Source organism: Nyctereutes procyonoides, unplaced genomic scaffold (genome assembly GCF_905146905.1).
Source record: "Nyctereutes procyonoides isolate TBG_1078 unplaced genomic scaffold, NYPRO_anot_genome, whole genome shotgun sequence".
NCBI classification, from domain to species: Eukaryota; Metazoa; Chordata; class Mammalia; order Carnivora; family Canidae; genus Nyctereutes; species Nyctereutes procyonoides.
This window is the reverse complement of record NW_026575140.1, coordinates 70,647,872-70,673,641: the sequence shown is the minus strand read 5'-3', so window position 1 is coordinate 70,673,641 and position 25,770 is coordinate 70,647,872. Positions and strand designations below refer to the sequence as shown.

At 39.0% G+C, this 25,770-nt stretch overlaps 2 protein-coding genes across 2 annotated transcripts; one reads left to right on the top strand and one right to left on the bottom strand.

Moving 5' to 3' along the window:
- Window positions 1-14,481: 14,481 nt before the first annotated feature.
- RBM7 (RNA binding motif protein 7) lies at window positions 14,482-23,720 on the bottom strand. Its single transcript, XM_055306954.1, has 5 exons — window positions 23,427-23,720; window positions 22,338-22,500; window positions 21,453-21,540; window positions 18,725-18,815; window positions 14,482-15,992 (listed from the first exon to the last, which is right to left on the bottom strand). Exons 1-5 carry the CDS (start codon window positions 23,718-23,720, stop codon window positions 15,639-15,641), a joined length of 990 nt encoding a protein of 329 aa, XP_055162929.1. The 3' UTR covers window positions 14,482-15,638.
- Window positions 23,721-23,882: 162 nt separating this feature from the next.
- Window positions 23,883-24,831, top strand: CUNH11orf71 (chromosome unknown C11orf71 homolog). Its single transcript, XM_055306955.1, has one exon. It carries the CDS (start codon window positions 23,892-23,894, stop codon window positions 24,396-24,398), a length of 507 nt encoding a protein of 168 aa, XP_055162930.1. The 5' UTR covers window positions 23,883-23,891; the 3' UTR covers window positions 24,399-24,831.
- The last annotated feature ends 939 nt before the right edge of the window (window positions 24,832-25,770 follow it).

Genomic DNA, 25,770 nt, shown 5'->3' with positions numbered 1-25,770 from the left:
GACAACTCAATAATTCTGAATAGTCCAGTGTAATACTCCTGGAAATTATGACATCAGGCTAGAGCAGTCTAATTACTGGACAAAAGAATATGTATATGTACATGAATATTCAGTGTAGGCAATGTATAATATAAAGAAAAAAGCTTTGGAGACAAACTAGCTGAATTTCAAACCGTATCTCAGCTCATTTCTACCAATATTTCCTTAAACAAGGTGACTCTAATACCTGGCATGTGGCAGGTGCTTAATAAATAGCGTAAATCATCATTAGTATATAACAGACCCACCCCACTCACCATTTCTTGATCATTTCTGATCATCTAGCCAGCATCTAAGAAAACAGACCGTGGCAAAGACTGATCATTACCTATGAAATACACCTCTTTCTTCAGGCATGACATATTTCTGAGTTTTAGCAAAACACTTGCCATCCTTGTGGCTGGGTGTAGTCATGTGACTAAGTTCTAGCCAATGATATGATTGGGTTTCCAAAAGGTTTCTTGAAAGGAATTGACTTAACTGGAAGTGTTCTTTGCCCTTCCTGTTACCTGGAATTTTAGCACAGTGGCTGAAGCCTTAGCATCTATCATGCACCATGATACAATCTTGAACATAGAACTAGTGGTGTGGACGCTAAAGCAGGAAGATAGGAACAATTTTGGTCTCTCTAGGCATAGTGACTTAGGGGAGCTTCCATACTAGCTAGAAACTTGGTTTGGGTGAAAGAAAAATCTCTACTTTGTGAAGCTACTCTCTTTGAGCCTCTGTTTTTGATAACCTAATTCAATTCCTAACCCCTACAGAACTTGCTTTGGAGATTACCTATATTTAAGTGGTGAGTGAAGAAAGGAAATCAGAGATAGATTAACTGTTGGTCAAGATGGTAAGAATAGGAAACGTTTTAACAAAATGCAGCATTACAGAAAATAAAGGAAGAAAAAATGTGAATGAAGTCATCAGTCTCAAACTCAGGAGGAGTTTGGAAAGATGTCATTGTATTTGGTCATTAGAACACAAAATTCTGGGTGGCCCCAGCGGCTCAGCAGTTTAGCCCCGCCTTTGGCCCAGGGTAGGATCCTGGAGACCTAGGATTGAGTCCCACGTCGGACTCCCTGCATGGAGCCTGCTTCTCCCTCTGCCTGTGTCTCTGCCTCTGTCTCTCTCTATGTCTCTCATACATAAATAAATAAAATCTAAAAAAAAAAAAAAAAACCCACAAAATTCTGGGTGACTCGGTCAGTTGGATGTCTGACTCTTGGTTTCAGCTCAGGCCATAATCTCAGGGTTGTGAGACTGAGCCCTGCATGGATTGTGGAGTCTGCTTGTCCCTTTCCCTCTTCCTCTGCTCTTCCCCTCTCTATTCGTCCTGCCTCCCTTCACCCTGCCTCCACTTTTGTGTGCACATACTCTCTCAAATAATAAATGAATATAATCTTTTAAAAAAAAAAAAAGAACACAAAATTCTGCTGCAGCTTGAGAAACACATCAGAGAATTACAAGTTGACAAAGTGAGTAATAAAGGTTTTTTTTTTAAAAAAAAGATTTTATTTATTTATTCATCAGAGACACAGAGACATAGGAAGAAGGAGAATCAGGCTCCCTCTGGGGAGTGGGATTGAGGACTCAATCCCAGGACCCGGGATCATGACCTGAGCCAAAGGCAGATACTCAACCACTGAGCCACCCAGGTGTCCCATAAAGGTTCTTTCTTGATGCCTTGGAGAGAATGGAAGAGCAAATCAGTTTATTAAGTTCATTAAGAACCACACTGCCACTGATTAAAAAAAAAAGACCCTTGAGAAATAAAGGGAAAGAGATAAAAAAAAACAATGAAATTGAGAAAAGATACCTGGTTCTAGGAGAATAAACCACAGAAGCACAGCTGCTGGGACAAGCTTTAGAATGATCACTTTGACAAATGAAATCTTCTCCTTTGAATGAACATTGTTTTTTAAAATAATTATATTGTCCTGACAAAATTTTTCAAACATAAGTGCTGACAGCAGTAATTCTATTTCTACATGGTAAATTAAGTGCCATCTTCAAACACTTGCATTAAATTTTAAATGAGCATAACAGCACTCAGAATGTAATTTTGAAAGGGGAGAAATCTTGCAACACCAACAACAAAACTTCATGCAGAAAAGTAATTGTTGGGAAAATGGCATAATTAGCTTTCCATATTTTTTGAATTTTCCTTAACAGCAAATAAACTAAGAGTGAACTAATACACCAGAAGTATGTTCATGAAATTAGACTCTCTTCAGAGCTTATCATTCACCTTTGTATTTTAGTCATCTCAGGCCACAACCAAAATTTTAATGACCTATTTCTGTTTCATCTAATTTCACATATCTCATTTTATTTCACAGACTTATTACTGATGCAGCTAAATGTAAGCATTGCTTTAAAGGCAAACTCTACTAACTCCTTAGTATAACTATTTCATTCTTGGAATTTATTGTATCTCTTTTGCTTCCTGTGAAAAGCAGTAAGAAATATGTACTTCACTTTAGAGAAAACTTTGATGACTCATCCCAACTATTCAAAAAGGAAGACATCCTCCAATTCCTATCTTCTCATTCTGCACTGATCTCAAAGTAGTCTTTGATTTCCATTTTGAGAGGAAAAGGTATGGATTTTAAAAATTACAGATGTAGGGACACCTGAGTGGCTCAGTGGTTGAGCGTCTGCCTTCGGCTCAGGTCGTGATCCCGGGGTCCTGAGATGGAGTCCTGCATCGGGCTCCCTGCATGGAGCCTGCTTCTCCCTCCGTCAGTGTCTCTGCCTTTCCCTCTGTGTCTCTCATGAATAAATAAATATAATCTTTTTAAAAAATAAAAAATTACAGACATTAAAAAAAACTAATAAATTATTTTTACTTTTTTTCCCCCATCTGTACAATGGTTTCCAAAGCAAAACACTTCATCTTGAGATGACCAGAGGACCAGGGATGGGGGTAAAATGAGGTACTAGGAGTCAGAAAGACCTATATTCAAATTCTGACACTACTTACCGATATGACCTTGGGATAGTAATGAAAACTGTCTAAGCATCTTGTTCTTCATTCATAAACAAATAGTAACAACTACTTCCTACAACTACTCCTTTCATTATGGTACATGAAATAAGCCAGACATAAAAGGTCAAATAATGCATGATTTCACCTGTATATCTAGAAAAGCAATTTCATAGAGGCAGAAAGTCTGTGGGCTGAAATGTTGGGGGTGGGAACGGCAGTAGAACAGGAAATTACTACTTAGCAGGTACAGAGTGTGTTTGCGGTGACAAAGTTTTGGAAATACAGAGTGATGGTTACACAGTGTGAATGTACTAAATGCCACTGAACCGTACAATTTAAAATGGTTAAAATACCAAATTTTATATATTTTACCACAATAAGAAATTTTTAATAAATTATTTCTTTATGAATAGGAATTAATTTTTTAATTTAAAATTACAGATCTGCCAAATTTGGAGGGAGGCCCATCTTGAAATAGATACTAGAGGATCTCAAATCTGTGACTTGATGTGCTTATACTCCAGCAATGAGTCATTTCACATTCAAACCTGAATGCCTGTTATTAGTTTCCGGGATTCATACAATCATAGTCAAAATCATAATTGAATTTTTCTTCCAACCTGAAAAATTATGTTTTCTTGATTATATTTTGAATTCTGAAAAAATAATTAAATAAAGGCACTGGTTTAATAGTGTTGGGAGAAATAGACTAGCAAAGAAACTGGTTCGATCAGAACTTCACACAATACTTAAAATAAATTTTAAATGGGTTAAACACTTAAACAGAAAAACAAGGCCATAAAAAATCCTGAAAAAATATGACTATTTACATATTTTTACATCTGCCCAAAATGACAAAAGAAACCACACAAGATAGCTTTCACTCCCCATGCCTACTCATGTGCACACGCACACGCACACACTTACTATTTATTTCAGTACTTAAAAAAATATCAGAAGCAAAATTAACTATTGCCGTTTCCCTTTATCTGCAAGAGACATGTTCTAAGACCCCCAGTGGATACCAGATAGTACCTAACCCTATATATACTGTTTTTTTCTTATACATACACACCTATGATAAATTAGGCACAGTAAGAGATTAACAACAATAGAATAATAAATTAATAAAATAAAAAATACTAGATCATAACAATATACTGTAATAAAAGTTATGTGCATGTGGTCTCTCTCTCTTGCTCTCAAAATATTTTATTGTAACTATACTCACCCTTCTTGTGATGCAAAATGGTAAGATGTCTAGTGCTGAAATGAAGGGAGTGGGATGACGTAGGCTTTGTGACATTAGACTTAGGCTACTACTGACAGATGACCAGACAGAGGATAATCTGCTCTCTGAACAAAGATGACAGTGGACAACTGAAACCAGAGAAAACAAAACCACAATGGGGGAGGACTCCTGTAACTGGCGAAAATTATTATTTATAAGAAACATTTCAAACAAAGCTCTAATATCCCAAATACAAAGAGCTTTCACAGATTGATCAGAAGAATCAAAACCCTAGTAGAAAAATGGTCAAAGGGTATGAACATTTCATGAAGAAATGGAATTGGCTGATAGAAAGTAGTCAAAATACCCCATTAATGATAAAAGTGATTTAAAATTAATAATCAAAAAAAATTAATAATCAGTACTTTGATGGAAATACCAATAGATTGGTTTAAAAATAAAACTAGAGAGGCTAAGTTGACACAGAAAAATTCACATAGGAAAATAAGCATGCAAGAATTAGCCAGCAAGAGATGCCTACGTGACTCAGTAGTTCAGTCTCTGCCTTTGGCTCAGGTCATGATCCCAGAGTCCTGGGATGGAGTCCCACATCCAGCTACCAGTAGGGAACCTGCTTCTCCCTCTTCCTATGTCTCTGCCTCTCTTTCTGTATCTCTCATGGATAAATAAATAAATTTTTTTTAAAAAAGAATTACCCAGCAAAATTTTGAAAAAGAAGACTGATAGGTGGGTGTAGAAGAAACTAGTCCTGCAATAATTAGGTTCTAGGGCAGGTATAGCCAGACATTTATAGATTATATTAAGCCCAGATATAGACAATCCAAAGGGGAACTTAGAATATGGTAATGACACCATTTCATATGAGTGATGAAAGATGGATTGATAATAAATTTTTGTTAGCAACTAGGCAGCTATCTCAAGAAAAAATTAAATTGGCTCTTCAAAATTTACACCAAAAGAAAATCTAAATGGATTAAGCATTTAAGTGGGTAAAACTAGAAATAAAGTTGCTAGAAAGAAAACAACAGTTGTTTTTAGTTGTGCTGTTTGCAGAATCTAGGTCCTGGAAGAGCAGTATGGCAGATTTAATTTCTTAAAAGATGGTCACAACCATAGCTCCTGTCCTACATTCTTCTCTTACAATATGATCTTGAAACTCCTCTCACTGGAGCACTTGGTGGCTCAGTTGGTTAAGCATCTGACTTCTGCACAGATCATGATCCCGAGGTCCTGGCATGGAGCCCCACTTTGGGCTTCCTGCTGAACAAGAAGCCTACTTCTCCCTTTCCCTCTGCCCCTCCCCACCGTTTGTGCTCTCTCTCACTAGCTCTCTCTCTTAAATAAATAGAATCTTTTTTAAAAAAAAGTAATAAAGAAAAAGAAAAACCTCCTCTCATTGATCATTGGATTCTGTGTCCCCTCTTCATGAACTGGGGTAGACCACTGTAACTTTTTTGACCAGCAGAATACAGTAAAAGTGACTTATCAGGCTAGGTATTATATTTTCTCATTTGAGAAATGTAAATAATTTTTTTAGTGATTCATCATCTTATATAACACCCAGTGCTCATTACACGTCCCCTCCTTAATTCCCATTACTCAGTTACCCCATTGCCCCACCCTTCTCCCCTCCAGTAACCCTGTTTGTTTCCTGTGATTAAGAGTCTCTTATGGTTATCTCCCTCTCTGATTTTGTCTTATTTCCCCCTCCTTTCCCCTATGATCTTCTGTTTTGTTTCTTAAATTCTACATACAAGTGAGATCATGTAATAATTGTCTTTCTCTGATTGACTTATTTTGCTTAGCATAATGCCCTCTAGTTCCATCTGTGTCATTGCACAAAATAAAAAAGAAAAAGAAAAGAACAGGAAATCTCAAACTAGATTATAAAATGCTTTGTACTCCCACCTTGCTTTCTTGGGATCCCCACTCTTGGAACACATTCACCATGCTGAAAGGAAGCCGCAGCAGGCCCACTTGGAAAAGAACCAAACCACCCAGTTCACAACTCTGGCTGAGCTCTCAGCCAAGCTCAGCCAATAGCCAGCACCAACTTGACAGTCATATGAGCAATCCAACTTGAAAATGGATCATCCAGCCTCAAATTGAGTCACCCCAGTGATGCAAAGCAGAGAAGAGCCATCCCTGCTGAGCCCCAGCCAAATGACTGCTTTTTTAACAGTTTTTTATTTTTTAAGATTTTATTTATTTATTCATGAGATACAGCGAGAGAGAGAGAGAGAGAGAGGGAGAGAGAGAGAGAGAGAGAGAGGCAGAGACACAGGCAGGGAAAGAAGCAGGCTCCATGCAGGAAACCCGATGCGTAACTCGATCCCAGATCTCCAGGATCCAGTCCCGGGCTGAAGGTGACATTAAACCGCTGAGCCACCGGGGCTGCCCTAACACTAAGTTTTGGGGTTATTTAGGGTCAGGGTTAGGAGAGGGAGAGAGAGAATCTTAAGCAGGCTCCATGCTCAGTATGGAGCCTGACGCAGGGCTTGATTTCACCACCCTGAGATCATGATTTGAGATGAACTCAAGAGTCTGTTGTTGAACCAACTGAGTCACACAGGCACCCTAAGAAGATAAAATGTTTAAATATTAATAGCAATCTGAAACTAAAATCCAAGTGATTGTGCTAAAGCATTGAAGATGGTCTGTATGCTTATTGTGGGTGAGAAGTGGCAAAGAAAGTGAGGACATGGGGTGCCTGGGTGGCTCAGATGGTTAAGGATTGCCTTCAGCTCAGGTCATGTTCTCAGGGTCCTGGGATTGAGGACTCCTCAGCAGGGAGTCTGCTTCTCCCTCTCACTCTGCCCCTACCCCTAGTTCATGCATATTCTCTCTCTCTCTCTCTCTCTCTCTCTCTCTCTCTTTCTCTCTCAAGTGAATAAAATATATATTTATATTTATATATATTTATATCAAGAGAGTGAAGGCATGCTAAAGGTATCTTCTTGATGGGGTGCAAGGGTATCAGACATAATCCTGTTGTGGTGGTTTTGCACTGTGTCAACTTAACTATGGTTCCCAGAATTCCCTCCCCTGTCTAGTTCCATTTAGAGTTGGTGTTCTGTAGTAAAGATTTTGACTGACCTTTGTTCCTGCTCCCTTGGAGAGGAGGTCTCTAACTCCTTGGAATTTCCCAAGTGAGAAGAGTATCTCTAATACTAGTTTCAGGATTGGGGCTGGCCATGCTGGAAAGATCAGCATGGGATTAGAGTTGAGGCTTTGAGCCACTTGATACCAGTCCAAACTCCTGAGAGAGTTCAATCACATGGCCAGGGTTCAATCAATCATACCTCTATAGTGAAACCCCAGTAAAAACTCTGGACACAAAGCTCAGATAAGCTTCCTGATTGGTAACACACATTGATGTGCCAGGAGGGTGATGCATCCTGGCTCTATGGCAAGAGGACACAGAAACCCTGCATCTGCAGACCCTCCCAGACCTCACCCTATGTGCCTCCTCTGTTGTCTCATTTGATTTGTATCCTTTTGCTATAATAAAACTGTAATCATAAATATAGCTTTTAGCTGAGTTCTGTGAGTCATTCCAGTGAATTATCAAACCCAAGAGATTAGTGGGAATTCCTGAATTTGTAGCCACTTGGTCAGAAGTGTGGGTGGCCCAGGAATCCCTGAGCATGCAGCTGGTGTCTCAAGCGAGGGCTTAACCTGTGAAGTTTGGCCTAACTCTGGGTGGTGTTAGAATTGCAATGCAGTTTTGACCACAAGAGAAATTCACTTGAGATCTGGACATCATAAGGAAAACAGCAGTCATGTATTTTACACTCCAGAAGATTAGCAGAGAGTGCCAGGCACTGTAGTACCTCACACAAATTATTGCTGATCTCTTGGCTTGCCTTGTTGGCATATGCGGCACCCAGCATGTGGCTCCTCCAGGTCCCGCCACCGCATGGCCTCCAACTTCTCTGAGTCCTGGGCCAAACAAAAGAGCAGCTCTGTAGCCCAGAGCACCAGCGGCACCTGCAGGCATTGTCCGAGTCATTGAAGGCAGAAGTAATGAGAGACAGATGCAAGCTCTGTGTTGGTTTTCTAGCAGTTTGTGGTTGGTCCCTGCTCCAGTTCTTGTTCAGCTTTTCTTCCCAGCTGTGGATCTGGCTAACTTAATGACTTCAGACTCAACACCAGATGCAGGGCAACAGATTTTTCCAACTGCAATCACAATTGCATCAGGCGAAATCCCTACAAGTCCCTTATACTTTACACTGAGTTTACCTTGACTGCTATAACTGTCTCTGTCTGATAAAAACTATAAGCTTTAAAAGCTTTAAGATGATGGATGAGAATTTAAAGGAATACACTGCAGGAATAGAAAAAAAAAATGACACTATGGTTTTCAATCCTGACCGCATACCAGACTCCTTTAAAAAAATATTGAAGGTGGCTCCATTGCACAATGGATAGCGCATTTGACTTCTAAAAAAATATTGATACCACTCTTCTCCCCTGAGATTCTGGGGTAAAGTTTAGGCATTAAAGCATTTTTTGAAAGGTGATACCAGTATGTATCTAGGGTTATTAAATGCTGTCCTAGAAGGGAGGAAAAAAAAAAACAAAGAAAAGATGATCAATCCTATAAACCTACATATGCAAGGAAGTAAAGTAGGAATACATTTATTTATTTATTTATTTATTTATTTATTTATTTATTTATTTTTGGAATACATTTAAATATACCTTACTATAAGAGGTATTCCTAAATTCAAGTGACATAGAGGTATTAAAAATTAACAAATAGACAAAGACAAAGCAGACCAATATTAACAAAAATAAAGGTGTGAAATATCAATATAAAACAGGATAGAATCTAGTTAATAGTATGAACACGGGTCAAGGATATTTACCTTGATAACATTACAGTGCACAGTGAAGGAATGTCATACCTCTTTTTGCATCTAGCATAGCTCTAGGATATACACCAACTTCAGGATGTATTTATTACTCAGAGAAAATGATAAATTAAAATCATCTCTTTCAGAACTAAGAGATCAAGAAAAACATATAGGACATAAAACATAATTAACAGAACTAATCTACCAAGTTAGCACATTAAACTCCTTGAATTCCACATAACTGATTTATTGGATTAACTGATAATCTCTATTCTTTCAGTAATAAATGTCTTTGTCCTGGACACACTTCAGGCTACGTGCTGGTCAACCCACTCTTGCTCTTACTAGTTAAGTGGTTCTAAATCTGCTTATGTTAGTTCTCATTAATGTATATTCTTAGCCTACATATTATATAAACAAATAAGAATCTGAATGTGAAATATGAATATGAATTTGAAAAATAATAATTTCTAGAAAACTAGTTGAATACATTGTAAAGATTCAGTAAGGATAAATCACTATAAGCATGTGCTGTTGGATTAAGTATGAGCAAGACAACTACAAAAAAAAAGGATATGAATTCTAGAAAATGTGAATATTTCACAAGTTTCTCTGCATTTGCGCTCCACCATAAAGAAACCCCAAATGGAAATTACAAGCAACGCAGTCTGGCAGTGATTTATACGAGAAAGGCCACTAAACTCCTATTAGTGTAGCTAGATTAAGGAAAAGGCCTTGGCCCTACATCAAAAGACTGGCAAATGAATGGATATTTATGTGTATTAAACTAAAATGCATACATTTTCTTTTTTTTTAAATGACTCCTTCTGACATTTTTGATTTACAAATCTTGTCAGGTAAGAGATAATTTTGTAAAGACAGAATTTTGAAACAGAGAAAATGAATGTTTTTCAAACATGCATGGAACCATCATAAAAATTAGGAAAAGAAACCTTTCAACAAACACCTTGCAGGCATCACACTGTACAAGATGGAACTCCTAGACAGAAAGGCCAGCCAGGGAGAATGGGTGCGGCCCCAGAAGCTCCTTGGCAACCTCCGGGGAGGTGTGTCTGGGCCACAGGTTAGCTAGTCAGCTCCCTGCCAGGAAACCTAGAAAAAGCTTGTGATCATCTAGTGATCTGGTTTGTATCTCTACAAGTTTAGATTACATTGGCCACATTCTCTGTCCACAGGCTATAAAATTAAAAGTCACAATAGAAGGGGCACGGGGGAGTCATTTAGAATTTTTAAAAAGGATCTAAATAACCCAGAGAGAAAAAACAAACATAAAAATACAGACCATTTATTAAAAGGAAGAATGGTGAGGACACTACATGTCAAAACCCAGGAATTACCTTCCACCTCCAGTCAAGATGAAGTAACAAGGACTGGATTTACCCTCCTGCCCGAAACAACCAATACATAAAAAAAAAAAAAAAAAACACAAAACAAGACCATGGACACCAGCTAGAAAGGACAGTGATCCTGAGAAGCAGGAGACAAATGAGGTGAGCTTGCTTCTCAGGGCGGGCGGGGGGGGGGGGGGAGTGGTGGAGGGGGGAACTTCCTGCAGTGTGGTTGGGGGCAGGGTGGGCAGAGCCTAGCAAACTCCATGGGATGGGGAGCTTAGAGAGAGAGGGGACACCAAGGCAGTTAGAATGTCCAGTACACAGGACTGAAGAGAATTAAGCTGCCCAGGAGAAAACTCTCAGAGATCTGCAAGTTTCCTCCAGTATTCTCGAGAGTAACAGGCAGCATATAGGTTTGAAGAAACTATCAAAGGCTGAGGAAAGAATTGTCTCAAAGAATCAGAGGAGCTGCTACTAGCACTCACATAGGACCAGGATCAGTATCTGTTCCCACTAGTCAGACTGGAAGTCTCGTAATTCGTGAGGCACCTGTTACAGCCTTCAAGTCTTCTGCCTCAGTAATGGGGTGAGTTAATCCTAAATAGTTCTCAAATTCTGCCTCATAAACTTTATATCATATCCTGGATACAACGGTTTACATGTATGTGTGTTCCAGAACAAAGCTCAAGAATATTTATAGAAATGCAAACTATCGGGCAGCCCGGGTGGCTCAGCGGTTTAACGCCGCCTTCAGGCCAGGGCCTGATCCTGGAGATCCAGGATCGAGTCCCATGTCGGGCTTCCTGCATGGAAGCCTGCTGTTTCATCTGCCTGTGTGTCTCTGCCTCTCTCTGTGTGTCTCTCATGAATAAATAAATAGAATCTTAAAAAAAAAGAAATGCAAACTATCAAGCATCCAATATGAATAAGATTCATATTGCCTAGCATTCAATCAAAATGACAAGGCATGCAAAGAAGCAGGAAAGTATATCCAATAATGAGAGTGAATCAACAGAAACCAACTGAGAACTGACACAAATATTAGAATTAGCACACAAGGACATTAAAAATTACTATAATTTTATTCTATTTGTTGAAAATTTTAAGTAAATATGGGGAAGATACAAAAAAATCCAAGTCATGTGTTAATTAAGGTGTGTGTAGGGGGGAGCACCCTCTCACAAGTATATCAAATCATGTTGTATACTTTAAATAGCTTATAATTTTGTCAACTCTACCTCAATAGAGCTGAAGAAAAAAGAGTAAAAGAAGAAAATGTTTGATGTAAATCAAACTTCTAGAGAGAAAAATAATGTCTAAGACGAAGATTATATTGGAATTGCTGACTAGACATTGCAGAAAAAGAAAAGTGGGCTTGAAGACTTCATAATACAACTATCCAAAATGAAACACAGAGAGAAAAAATAATTTAAAAAATGAACAGAACACCAGTGAGCGATAGGATAAAAATACATCAGGGGTCTCATATAAGTGTAGTTGGAGTTTCCAAAGAGAAAAGTTAGGACAAAATGTTTTGAGGGTTTTTTTTTTTTGAATAATGGCCAAATTTTTTCCAATTTTGATAAACATTATAAACCCACAGATCCACAAAGCACAATGAACTTCAAGCAAAAGGAACATGAAGAAAACTGTGCTAAGGTACATTATCATCCAACTGCTAAAAACCAGCTAGAGAAAAATGACACATTAGGCACCTGACAGCATATTTCTTATAGGAAAAAATGCAAGCAGAACGACAGTGGAGCCACATTTTTTAAATATTGAAAGTAAAAACCACCACCACCACCACCACCTGTCAAGTTAGAATTCTATACCCAACAAAAAGATATTTCAAAAACGTGAAAGATACTTTCAGACCAAAAGCAGAAAGTATTCATCATCAGCAAGCCTGCACTTGTACAAGATATCCAAAAAAACTTCAAATAGAATACCAGATGGATAAATGGATCTACATAGAGGAACAAAGAGCTCCAGAAATGGTTAACTAGTGGAGTAATATATGATTTTTATTTAAATCTCTTTAGTAGAGAATGTTTAAAAAACCAATGCAATGGAGCTTTTACATATATGAATGTAAACTGTGTAATAGCACAGCCTCAAGCAAGTCTGGCCAGGATGTGGGAGGGAAAGTAAAATATATCAGGAACTAAAACTTGACTATAGCTGGAGGTAGTTTCTCAAAAATTACAAGAAATATCATGTACAACTGTCTATTGATTAATTTGGAAAGATAAAGAAAATAGTTGCTTTTTTAAAGGTATAAATTACTCAAATTGATTGCCGAGAAAGTAGAAAACATGAATAGTTTCCCTTATGGCTAATAAGAGAAAATAGAGGAAAAAATCAATTGCCTCTAAGACTTAGTTTTTTAAGTTCAACAAGTCCTAAACTAACAGATATTTCCTGTATTATTCAATTTTCTTTCCAGGGCATAGAAAAAGGAAAAAAAAAAAAAAAGAGGTAAGCTGATTACCAACTCCTATAAGACTAGCAGAATTCTAATTCCCAAACCAAATAAGATAATATTTTAAGGAAAACCTCATGAATATCCAAATCTTAACATTTCTGAAGAATATAATTCTAGACTGTTATTAAAGGCACAATAATATAGAGTTTTTATAACAGAATGCAATGATGGTTCAGGATTAGGAAACGGCCAAAAAAAAAAAAAAACTATATTGAGGCCTCCTTTTTTTATTCAATTATTTGACAAATGTTCCTTCACTTATTCATCAAAAATTTACCAAGTATTACTGTAGTGCCAGGCACTGGATACTGGGAATTCAGTGGTAAGATATGGCTTCTGCCTTCATGGAGCTACCTGGAGATACAGATAAGAAAATTGTAATGCACTAGAAGGCTATGGTAAGAGAAATATAGGGTAGTATTATAATGCATAAATTGGCACATTTGAATGCTGTTGGAATAATAAATCCTGTTGAGAATGATTGCTCCTTCTAGGATGATGGCAGTTAGCATGAGGAAATACGAACCTACACAGGATGACAGCAGTGTCAAAAATGTTGATTTATGCAGTCTTAATATCTTAACATGTGTAAAAGGGTCAAATAAAGGTAAGTTTGGAAAATACTAGGTTGAGCATAAAGATTTCGTTACTGCAGTAGTCAGGTTTATAGTGTTGCTAAGAGCCACCCCATGTCAGGTAGTACACATTTACTGAAAACTTAGAGAACGCTTATTCTGCAGAACACCTTGTGAGAGTGGTGGTTCATGGAACACACAGGGAGAAGCTGTGCTCCACAAAAGCACCTCTTCCTTTCTACTGCAGCTCTCAAACCTAGGTGAATTATCTCACCAGCTATATTCAATTTGTTGAGGCTGTCTTGTTTGATCCCTTTACACAGTACATTTATTAGTTTGGTTACTTTCAACAGGGTGAGATTGAAGTGAAAAAGATTCATTGGAACCTCACAAGAGTGTGCCCCAAGTCATTAAAAAAATAAAAGATGATTCTGAACCAGGAATTCCTATGAATCAGTATGAAAAGATCCAACCCACATAAATTGCAATAGAGCAGAATTAATCTTTGTGAATCTCTAGAAAAGCCACCAAATAAATATAAAGTAAGATACCTGAGAACAAGCTCATTAGAAACAAATCAAATCCTTCTACTATTAAACTGCTAAAGCAAACAGAAACTTCTGATCCTAATGCTCTCCCTGCTGAGTAAATGGCTCCATTTACCTAAAAAAATGCATGCATTTAAAAACAGGGAAGGCCTGAGAGTACATGAACTCCTAGAAACCAAAGACAGTAACTAGTTCATAATGCTCAGAACTATAATCCATGTCACTGAAAATCTGATTCTAAATATTAAGTTTGATATGTACAAAAGGAGTATTTCAGGATGCTCTAGGAAGGGACATTCTTGACAACTGACAATCCCTGAAAAGATGTGACTAATTTTATATACAATGTCTCTAAAGTTAGTGACGTCAAAAAAATAAGGCACACTTCATTTTATGTTTTCAATATATTAAAAAGCAACAGAGTACAAATGCTGTAGTTAATACTAAAAAGGATCCAAATTTTTCAAGGAATGATTTTTTTTATAAACAAGTTCTACAACAAAAGGAAAACTGCATCTTGATACACAAAAGTTCTGTTAAACAAGATTTTAAAATTTTTAAGTCAGAAAATGTTTAAGACTAAATTCTTTCAAATGCTCAAACCAAAAAACAACCTGTACAAGCTTCATAATAAAATGTATCCTTGTACACATGTCCTGGGCACTTTGAAAATGTTAACATTTTTAAAATGTGAGTGATAGAGGCAGCACTTAACGGCTTCATGAACCTTTTTTTCCCCTCAAAAAAGCATACTTTCAGTAAAACATTTTACCATTTTTAATCCAACTACGCATTTACATTTGTGTTCTTCCTGACAAGGGGGATTTATATTAACACTGTATTTTTAATGTAAAAAAATACATTTAGAAATATTTAACTTCCTGAGTGACTTTAGTTATACATCAAAATGATTTAATGAGCAAATTCTAAAATTTTAGAATGAGATAGCATATATAAATTTACAATTTTATGTTCACTTAGAGTAAAACTCAAAAGACCATGTCACAGAACTTACACTAAAAATTCTCTACCTCCAGTATGATTTATCCCCAAACTTTACCAATAAGCTTTCTAAGTAAACTGTATCACTGAAATTACATTTTCTTATTAACAAAATACTGATAGTCATTTCAGACTACCGAACTCGAATGTTTTCTATTATACACACCAAAATCTGATTCACTAACAAGAAACTTCTTGCAATACAAAAAGATAACAGATAATTAAAATATTTGCTTTATAATACAACTAATATAATACATCCCTTCCTCAAGTGTCTAAAATGATTAGGAATTGTGGCACTTTCTTTTGCATAAAACCCTTTCCTCTTCATAAAACCCTGAGGTGAAAGGTTATTAATGTAATAAAATTGGAACCACAACTCTTATTTCTGTATTAGACTAGCTATAGGTTTTAAAAATTTGATAAAGAAAAGTGGCAACTTGTAAAGCTGCTCTGTACAGTTTAACAAAACATTTCCAGGCCAAATGAGCCAAAGGGCCTAGAATGATCCTATAACAACATTGTCCTTTTAATACTTGTTTAGTGTCGAGATGAACGCCATTTTCCATCTCGGTTACTGTCTCTTCTGTTATCATAGTCATGGCTCCAGCCTTCGGGATTTCTATCTTCATAGAAGTAGTCATCTCTGCTTCCTCTGTAATGATGGTCAGACCCATGATCACTGTAACGCTGTTCTCGGCTATAATGTCTATCTGGTATATAGGGATGAGAATTCTGTCTGCCTTTACGCTGTGATGATGGTGTATCTTGGCGCCACTGGGAGCTTGAAGACTGGTTGAAACTGTGACTATGTGATGGGGAAAATCCTGATGGATCCAGGTGTGGAGAACCAAATTTCCCACCATAGGACATCTGTCTCAAAACACTGTTCATCTGAATGAAGGGAAAAAGAAGGAAATGTTAACTGCAAATATTTCTAGGACTCAAAGTCAATATATACTTAGTCACAGTGAACCAAACAGATAATGATGGAAAAGCAAAACTACTCTTGCCCAGATGGATCTTAGGTTGAATAGAACTTGAAGTAGAAAAATACACTGGCTTTGTTCATTACAATGTATACCTCTAAGATATTTGTACATAACTACTACTCCTTGCCCTCAAGAATATAACTTAGAGCCGAAGTGATCACATAAATGATTACAATGTAAATCATTGTCTGATGACACATAAAGAGCCAGGAGCTCAGTATCACTAGGAAAGGCTTCATGAAGGTAGCATGTTATCTAAGTATTAAAAGTTTGGATAGACTATTTTGAGGAAGAATTATAACCAAGGAAGGGAAATCGCACAAATATAACAAGGAAATAGAATGCGTTCATAGAATAGCAAGAATTCTAATTACAGATCTCATAAGCAGTGGATAATGGACAGATAGGCTGGAAAGCTTTATTGGCATCAGATGATGGGAGCACCTCATAACTAGGCTAGAGAATTCAGACTTCACCTTGCAAATGATGGAAAGTCAAATTACCAGGAATATAAGCGAAATAGGGTTGTAATATTCATTTTGAAACCGTGTGTGAGATGGGCTAGCAAGGAGAAAACAGAGACATGTACGAACTGACTAGACCAGTGGTCCCCAAATTCTGCTCATGGATAGGTATTAGCCAGTGACAATTTTTTTAAATAGCCTACAGAAAAATATGTTATATGTATGTAAAACTGATATCCCTTTATATTGCTCTCTCAATTTTACTTTATTTCACTCTCACATTTTTATTTTGCAGACCTTCAAAAGACTGAGGGGTCACAAGGCAAGACTGATTTGAGCAAAAAAAAGAAGAAATGAATTCAAGAAAAAAAGGAAAGTGACAAAATAAAAAAAGTGAGAGACTGGAGATAGACATGGAACAGTAAAACACACCAAAAATTTTAAGCCTAGTTGCACAGTCTCATATTACAGAAAAAAATGGAAATCAAGAGAAAACTGGTCAAAGACTCCAATATATTCAAGTACCATTATAACCATTAAAGAGAGTGTATGGTAAGAAGCCCTTCAGCATAGGCTGCAAGAATATCAGAGAATAAATTTCCAATCTTTAAAGCACACACAACAGCTGAAGAAAAATACAAATGTGAAATGCAGTTCTTTTATTTATCTTCAATCTGTTAAATATGCATTTCACCCCAGTGAAAACCAAAATGAGTTATCAACCTACAAAGATCATGCTAGTTTAACTAAGACTTAGGACATTACTTAAGAAGGATGTGAACATTTTTTAAAACATTTCTTTATTTGAGAGAGAGTGCATGCATGTGCAAGTGGAAGGACAGAGAGAGAGGGGGGAATCTGAAGCAGACTCCCCACTGAGCACAGAGCCCAACATAGGGCTCAGTCTCACAATTGCAAGATCATGACCTGAGCCAAAACCAAGAGTCAGATGCTTAACCAACTGAGCCACCCATCTGAACATTCTAGGTTTGGGGGTTTTTTGGTTTTTGGGGTTTTTTTTAGCAACTCAAGTGGAAGACAGCTGAGTTCTGATAAACATTTTTGGGCAGTCTCTATAGATATTATTTAAATTATAAGTGACCTTTAGACTCAACAAATATGTCTCAAGCAGTATATCTGAGTTTATTTAAAGTGGAAAATAAATGAGTGACAAATTTTATTTTCCAGCTGTAAGAAAGACGTAAGTTCATTGCATGATGTTTTAATTGGCTGGTAAAAATTTAGACTGGGTGTTCCAAGAACTAACGTTTCAGTAAGAGTTTAACGTATCAAAAGGTGACTATTTTTGAGAAGCTGATATTATAATCCACCAAGTACATAAATTACTGGTAAAAGCAATTATGAACTTCTGCTTTTGTCTTTGTAAGACAAGGACTTCTCGTGACGAATTTTAAAACTTCATAAACTGAGCTGTATTTGCAAGTGTACATTGTATGCTACTGCGCTGCATAGTTAGCATATATAGCTTTGTGGTTTTTTTGAAATGTGATATTTTATTCAATTACCTAATTATGACTTTCTGGGTTTTCTATTTTTTTTATTGTGCTGCTCTTTCTCATTAAATTTTCTGTGTAGCAGTTCAAAGCATGGTTTCAAATTTTGGCAGGCTGCACTTGTAATTTCAGTTCTACCACTTGCTAATTTTATGACCTTCCAAATCCTCAATTTTCGTATTGCTATATATTATAATAGTGCATATATCCCTATTACCCTTAAGAATAAATAATGTAACATATATAACACTTTGAGGTGATATTGCCTGACATATACCATATATTCAAAACATTGTAACTACTTTTATTTTTGTAAGGGTTTCATCTCTCTGTGTGTGTATGTGTGAGCGCTACTTAAAGGCTTAGTCTAGACATTTGGTTAACCCTAGTTCTAGTACAAGGAGATGCTAATCAATGTCTACTTTGTTTTAAATTCAACAATTTGGGAATTTATTCCTCATGAAGCATTTTAGGTAATACTTTACAAATTACTCTATATATGGAAGATTGCACCGGTATTTTTCATGGTTACTAAGAGGATAGTTTGTACCTTTAAAAACAGCACAATACATTTGCTCATTTTTTTCTTTAATAAAGGAATTATTTATTTTTAAAAAGAGAGAAAAGAAAAAAAAAGAAAAGAAAAATCAACCTACCACTGCTTGTCTCTGAAAATTTTCTGGAGAAGAGAAAGATCTCTGAATTATCTGTGCTGATGGAGTCATATTATCCACAGTCCTTTCATACCTATGAAAAATAAGAAAACCAACAAATAATCATTCATTTAACAAATATTTACTCCATACCAATCATGAGCAAGACACAGTCTCAAAGGTAAGAATGAACAAAAAAGACAAAGTATCGCTCTCATGGATGAAGATTCAGATAGTAAAATAATTTTACCTTATAACAACTGATATACTGAATAGTCCACTAAAAAGCAAGTAAGATGAGCGGGACAGGGGTTCTATTTTAGCTCTGGCTGTCTGGTCGGGGATTATCTTTCTACAAAGGAGGCACATTTGAAGTGAAAACTGAGTAACAAGATTACCTGGAGGCAAAACATTTCAGCTGAGGGAAGAACTAGCACAGGGGTGAGCAAGCTATATAGCCTGTGGGCCAAATCCAGTTTTTGTAACATACTCTTGTGTCTGTTTCATCTGTGTGGTATTACAATGACAGAGGAAAAAAAAAAAAATGTCCTCCCAAGTCTGAAACATTACCCATCTGGCTCTTCTTAGGAAAAAAAAAACCTATCAATCCAGGACTAGTGCAGAGGCCTATGTTGAAAACTAAAATGAAAAGGATTTGATCGATTAGACATGACAGATGAGGGAAAAAGAAAAATAAAGGGCCAAATCTAGATTTTTAGCTTGAGCAATTATGTAGACATTTACTTTGAAAGGGAAGAGGAACAGGTCTGGGGGAGCAAGAAATTAAGAGTTCTGTAACACAAAAAGGATATTAATTTTTAAGGAATTCTAACTTATTCCTCAATTCCTACAAAGGTAGCTTGCTCTATAGAAAAATTCACCTTAACAAGTGTTTTAATTTCATTTTATTTTAAAATACTTATAATCAAAATCACTAATTGATTGGTCTCAAGATTTGTATCTTCCCATTTTGGGTTTTCTTAAATCAGATTAGACATCTATATGTTAAAGGGGCAAAAACTATAAATTTTCCTTCTAAGAAAACAATAATGCACATTCTTAGCCTTATATTAAAAAAGAAAAAATATTTTCTTGTATATATTTTTCCAAAGAAATTCCCAGAGGTAAACTCTTTTTTCCTCCAGCTGAGGTACCTTTAAGGTGTCTACAAAAGTGGTTTGACATGCTTCAAGTCCCAAATGCAATGAGAAGTATTCAAATACAATTTCAGTTGGCAACAAAGGTTAATAAGGTGGTACTCTTTTTACACTATTCTTTTTTGCAATTTTACTTTCCAGTTATCTTTTCATATTGAAGCCAGTTCACTTCAGTTCCTGGCACCACCCTAATCCAAATCAACAACCTCACCCCTGAAACTTCCTTGTGTCTTGCTACTAATACCAATACTTTGCTACCAATAACTTCCTAACTGGTCTATTTTCAGCCTTGTCCTCTCCAATCCATTCTCCCACAGCAACCAAACAATTTGATAAAATACAAACCTGGTCCTGCTAGTATCCTACTGAAAACATTTCAAATGTCTTTCTACTATTTTTAGGAGGAAATTCCCAGATCCTAAATATAGCCTGTAAGAAAGACCTTTCTACTTTATCAACATCATCTACTACTCTCCGTTTTTTTTTTCCTTCATTATGACCTAGACACACTGGCCTCTTTTAGTTCCTCATTCATTTATATCATCCCTCCTTGTTAAACCTTTCTCCAAGCACATTTTATGCTTTCTTTAGAGAACTTATTAAACAGGTAGTCACAAAATATATACATGTCTTCCTATAGACGGTTAAGCTTCACTAAGGCAACCTATTACAGTGGCTGAGGTTCAGTCACAATGCCTGGGTTTCAATCCCAACCCACTGCTCATGAGCAGTTCAACCATGGGCAAGTTAATGTCCAATCCTCACTTTCTTCGCATACAAGATGGAACTAACAATAACCCCTACACCTCCTAAGACTGATGTGAGAAATAAGACCATAAAGGCAAAGGACCTGGTGAAGAACCTAACATGTGACAGATTATTTGTTGACTCTTTCTTGAATAAGCCCATTATGACTGGTAAGAAGCTCTACGAAGAAACCAGGAAAAAAAAAATATCTCTCATAAAATACCAGCCTTCCCAAAGTAAACAAAACTATTCAATATAAACATGGTACTTTTTCTAACCCTTAGTAGCTGGAAGAGACCATGGAGTGTGTTTAACTCAGCTTTTCCTTACAAATGGAAGGACAGGATCAGAGAAATGAGACTTCAAGATTATGCAATCAAAGAGGCAGACCTAGAATCCAACACTATAAACTTAGTCCACTAGTCTGTTTACCTATAGATATTTTTAAACTGCAAATAACAACCAGTTAGTGGTCAAAACTAATTCGAGTTAAAAAAAATAAAATAGAATATAGAGTACTGAAAGTAGAGAGCTTAAAGAATGTTCTGGGAAATTGTGTTTCAGTTACATACTAAAATATGAGGCTGCGGGCATAAGTCTTCACAAATGAACATAATTATAGATACATACATATCTACCTTAGGGGTACTATACATGTCTATAGTCCCCTTAAAATAGATACCTAATTAGAATCCAAAATACAAATAATATAAAAGAATAAAGAAGCAGAAGCTTTAAAAAGGAAACAGATCACTGAGTATGTTTTGAGACTACTTAAAAAATAAAAATTCCAATAAATGATTTTAATAACAGGTACAAAATATTACCTGCTGGGAGATGTAGAGGTAGGGCTTGAGTTTCCAAGATGATGCTGGGGATACAACAAATTGACATCCTGTGAGGCATGGCTACTTCCTAAAATGAAGTAATTTGAGAAATTATTCTTTTTTTAAACTTATCTGAGAGAGAGAGAGAGAGAATGAGCAGAAGGAAGGGCAGAGGGAAAAGCACTCCCTGCTGAGTAGGAAGCTTGATGCAGAACTTGATCCCAGAACCTTGAGATCATGACCTGAGCTGAAGGCATACGCTGAACTAAATGAGCCACCCGGGCGTTCCAAGAAATTTTCCTTGATAGAAAACTTAAGTTGAAATTTTATCCCTCCTATCCCAAATCTTGCCAAAGAGGTAGAAAGAAGCTACAAGAGAAAACATCAAATTTCAGTAAACCGCTTTACTGTTTCAGAGTAAAACTGTAAATGTTTGATACCAGATGTACGTAAAACAGAGAGTTCCAAATAAGCACTATCCAAACAGATAAATATCCAACCTGGCCATAATATTATGATCCCCACACTAAATTTTAACTGCATACGTGGAAAGTTTCATGTTCCCATAATCTAGAATCTAAATTTGTAAATGTAAATCACAGAGCAACCAAGAAAAGTATTTTTAGAAAACAATCCTTGCGTCCTTCAGGGCATGAACTCAAACCCGTCTTTCCAACGACAAAGTTTATGTTCTTTTCCGTAACCTCAACTCAATTTTAAAATGATGACTTTAAAAATCTATAGTCAATGTGACCTACTTTCAGGGACATACAAAGCTTAGTATCCACAAATCTTAAGGTATTTTCATCCAACAAAACTGAATCATAAAATTAAGAACAAAGCTGCGAAAAACCCTTCTCCCCCCAAAAAACACTGAACAGTTACCTGATCTAAACTGAATTTTGATGGGCCTCCCAAAAAGTTTGATTCCATTAAGTAGGTTCATCGCATAAGGAACAGACACTTCGTGCTTGAAATTCACAAATGCAAACTGCTTTGGTTTACCATCCTTATCTTTGGGGATTTTCACTTTTACTACAGGCCCAGCCTACAGACAAAAAAAAAAAAAAAGAGAGAGAGAGAGAGAGAGAGAGAAGAAAAAGTGTTTGGAAATTAAGTAAGGCAATTTCAAAAAAAAAAAAATTCACATTTTAGGACGTTTAGACACCGGAATGTCTAAATGGAACCAGGAAAAGTCTAAAAAGGAGACACCCAGGGGAATTCCACCTGTTAAAGATCCTACAAATATGACTGGCCGCTTGATTAATTTATCTGGAGAAGGAAGCCCTTAAGGAACTGGAAACAGCCCCTCAGTTTACATTTCACAGCGCTTTATGACTTTTTAGCAAGGCGACCAACACCCATCATTTTCCCACTCCAGGGCACGTTTATCCAGGGGTAGAAAAACTGGTTTTCTTAGGCTAAAAAGAAAATAATTCACCTTTGCATCGATTCACCAAATATTACCAGCTGTCAGAGTAGAGATCTGGCGGAAACGAGATACTCTGAATTATTCTTTTTCAGGCTGATTTTAATGCAGAGACACAAGCCTGCTCTACAGAATAGAGTCTTTTTTTTTTTTTTAGAGTCTATTTTAAATTTAAAGTTAAAAAAAAAGCATTCGGGGGTGGTGCCTGCATGGGGGGGGTGAGCCTGCACCCCTGGGGGAGGTGCTTGCATGGGGGGGGGAGGCCTGCATCCCTGGGGGTGCCTGCATCCCGGGGGCCTCCACCGCCACCACCCCCCGAGCGAACTGACCGGGGTTCTGCCCTGAAAGCGGCCCCAGCGAGCGCCTCAGTTTCCCGGCGCCCCCTCCGCCGAGTCGGCCCTCCCGGCGGGCGCCCGGACCCGCAGCCCCGCCTCCCCCAGGAAGGCGGGCAAGGAAGGCGGGCAAGGAAGGCGGGCAAGGCCGTCGGGCCGGGCCGTCCGGGGACTCCCAAAGCGGAAGGGAAAAGCGTGCGGTCGTCCGCTCACCTGGTGGAAAAGCTCGAAGAGGAGCTCCTCGGTCACCTTCGTCTCCAGGTTGCCCACAAAGAGCGTGCGGTCCGCCTCTGCCGCCGCCGCCCCCATGTCAGCGTCGCCCCCTCCCGCACGAGGCCGAAGGGTCGCCGCCGGCGCACTCACTGCGCACTCTCGGAAACCCCACGTCCTCGCCCTCCCGGGCGTCGTCGACGTAAGCGTCAACCACGCTCGCCCCAGGCCGGCGTCGACGCGCGCCGACGTGCTGCGCAGGCGCAGGCGCAGGCGCAGGCGCAGGCGCAGGCGCATGCGCGCGAGGAGAGCGCCGGCGAGAGGCGGCTCCTCGCTCGGCCGCGGCTCCGGTTAGGGCCGCGTTGGTGGGCGGTGGCGGCGTCCGAGACGGGCTGGACCGAAGCGGGCAGCCGCGAGGGAGCCGCCGTGACCGAGGGACGTAACAAGCCCTGCGGGCAGCGTTCGAAGATGGCCGTGAACTTCGTGTCCCTGTCGGCCGGCGACCAAAGGAGCAGGGTGGCCTCCCGCGCGCCCCCGGGCGACCTCAGCCCGTCCGCCGCGGCGCTGGCGCTGGCGCTGGCCTCCGGAGACGGCTTCCTCGTCGCCGCGCCCGAGGCGAGGCTCCCGGGGCCCGTTCCTCGGCAGGCGGGGCGGCCGAGCGTGCGCCCCGAGAGCCCGGCGCGCCCTCTAAAGGGTCGGGACCCTGACGGGCGGGCCCGGAGCCGCCAGACCCGAGGCGCGCCGTACCGGATCCCGGCCGTGAAGCCGCACCTGCTGCGGCCCGCCTCCCGGCCTGATGCGACACCCCCCCCCCCGCCCCCGGAGCCGCGCCTACAAGGCCTCCCGAACCCTCCCCCGGTGCCTCGGCAGCCTTCTCTTCAGAGGGAAACACGCAGGGGCCCTGTTACTGACGGCTTGGCGCAGAGGAAGCCCTTACTTCCTGCCCCGTGCCGCTGGTTGAGGCGGCCTGGGTGATGAGATCAGGAAGGAGGGAGAAGAGATTTTTCTCCTGCTTAGTCACAAGGCTGAGCCGCCCTCCCCAGAGGCCAGCGGGCGTTGGTTGGTTGGTTGGTTTGTTCACCCTTGGTGCGCCGCCTCCCGACCGCGGGGCCGCTTCCCCGCTTCCCACACCTCTGACCCCCACCCTGGCCGACGCTCCTGCTTTGAGACTCGTAATCGGAGCTTCCTGAACTGCCCACTTCTACCCCAGACCGTTCTCACTAGGTTCACTTTTATTGGTGAAAAGGAAATGCTTCCTTCTACTCCCCTGGCCTATCCTTCCATGTGGCCTAAGGCTTGTGCCATCATCTTGCCTTTAAGGCTTTTCCACCGCCCTCCCATTTTTTTCTTCGATAATATTTTATACGACTCCAATCGCAATCCTACCAGAAGTCAAAAGCAAACCTAAACCTTGCTGCTGCCTTTTTTTTTTTTTTTAAGATTTTTACTTATTTATTCACGAGAAACAGAGAGGCAGGGACACAGGCAGAGGGAGAAGCAGGCTCCATGCAAGGAGCCCGATGTGGGACTCGATCCTGGATCCCGGGATCACGCCCTGGGCCAAGGGCAGATGCTCAACCGCTGAGCCACCCAGGCGTCCCAACCTTGCTGCTGCTTCACATTATCAAAGCAATTTCACTTTTTTTTTCCCCCCCAAAGCCTCCAAATGAATTTTACATTTCTACTTGTCATTTCATTATTAGCATTCAATCCCAGTTTCCTTAGTCTGCTGTCCCAAAATACAATGGTGGATACTTTGGCTTCACAGTCTCCTGTTAGGAAGCTGTTCATCTGCTCACTTTGGCATCTTCCTCCAACGTTCTTGTTTATCTTTACTCATTCAGCCATTCAGCAATATTTGAAGATCTTCCCAACGGTGAGCACCGTGGATAAATTACAGTTAAGGACTGTATTCTAGGTAGGCAGGCTAATCAGTAGGTGATCACCACAGACTGTTAATTAGGGGCAGTGATGATAAATACTGGTTGCGAAGGCTTTCCACAATACTGTGCTATCCTAGTTCTTCTCTTACCTCACTCTTCCCCCCCCCCCTTATTTTCTGATATTTTTATTCTCCTAACTATATGTTTCCTAAGGTTAAAAGGGTGGTATTGGGAGAAAGTGGATTTTTTAAGTGCCAGTTCTATGTAAGCAGGTAGACTAGCTTTTTCCCAGGGGACTCTTATCTATAATTATGATCAGATAAAGCAGAATCACCACATACCATGCAGTATTGAATTTTTAGAACCACTTCTGAAGAAGAATGTTGGTAAATCAGAGAGCATCCATAAGAGAGTGATTGATATGATGAGAAATCTGGAAACCAGGTCATAGGAAAAATGGTTGA

Excerpts from the sequence above, each read along its gene's own strand:
- RBM7 (XM_055306954.1), bottom strand. The coding sequence starts at position 23,720 with ATGCGCCTGCGCCTGCGCCTGCGCCTGCGCCTGCGCCTGCGCAGCACG. Across the intron at positions 22,501-23,426 it reads TCTTCGAGCTTTTCCACCAG|GCTGGGCCTGTAGTAAAAGT; the intron begins GTGAGCGGACGA and ends TTTTGTCTGTAG. Across the intron at positions 18,816-21,452 it reads ACCTCTACATCTCCCAGCAG|GTATGAAAGGACTGTGGATA; the intron begins GTAATATTTTGT and ends TATTTTTCATAG.
- CUNH11orf71 (XM_055306955.1), top strand. The coding sequence starts at position 23,892 with ATGGCCGTGAACTTCGTGTCCCTGTCGGCCGGCGACCAAAGGAGCAGG.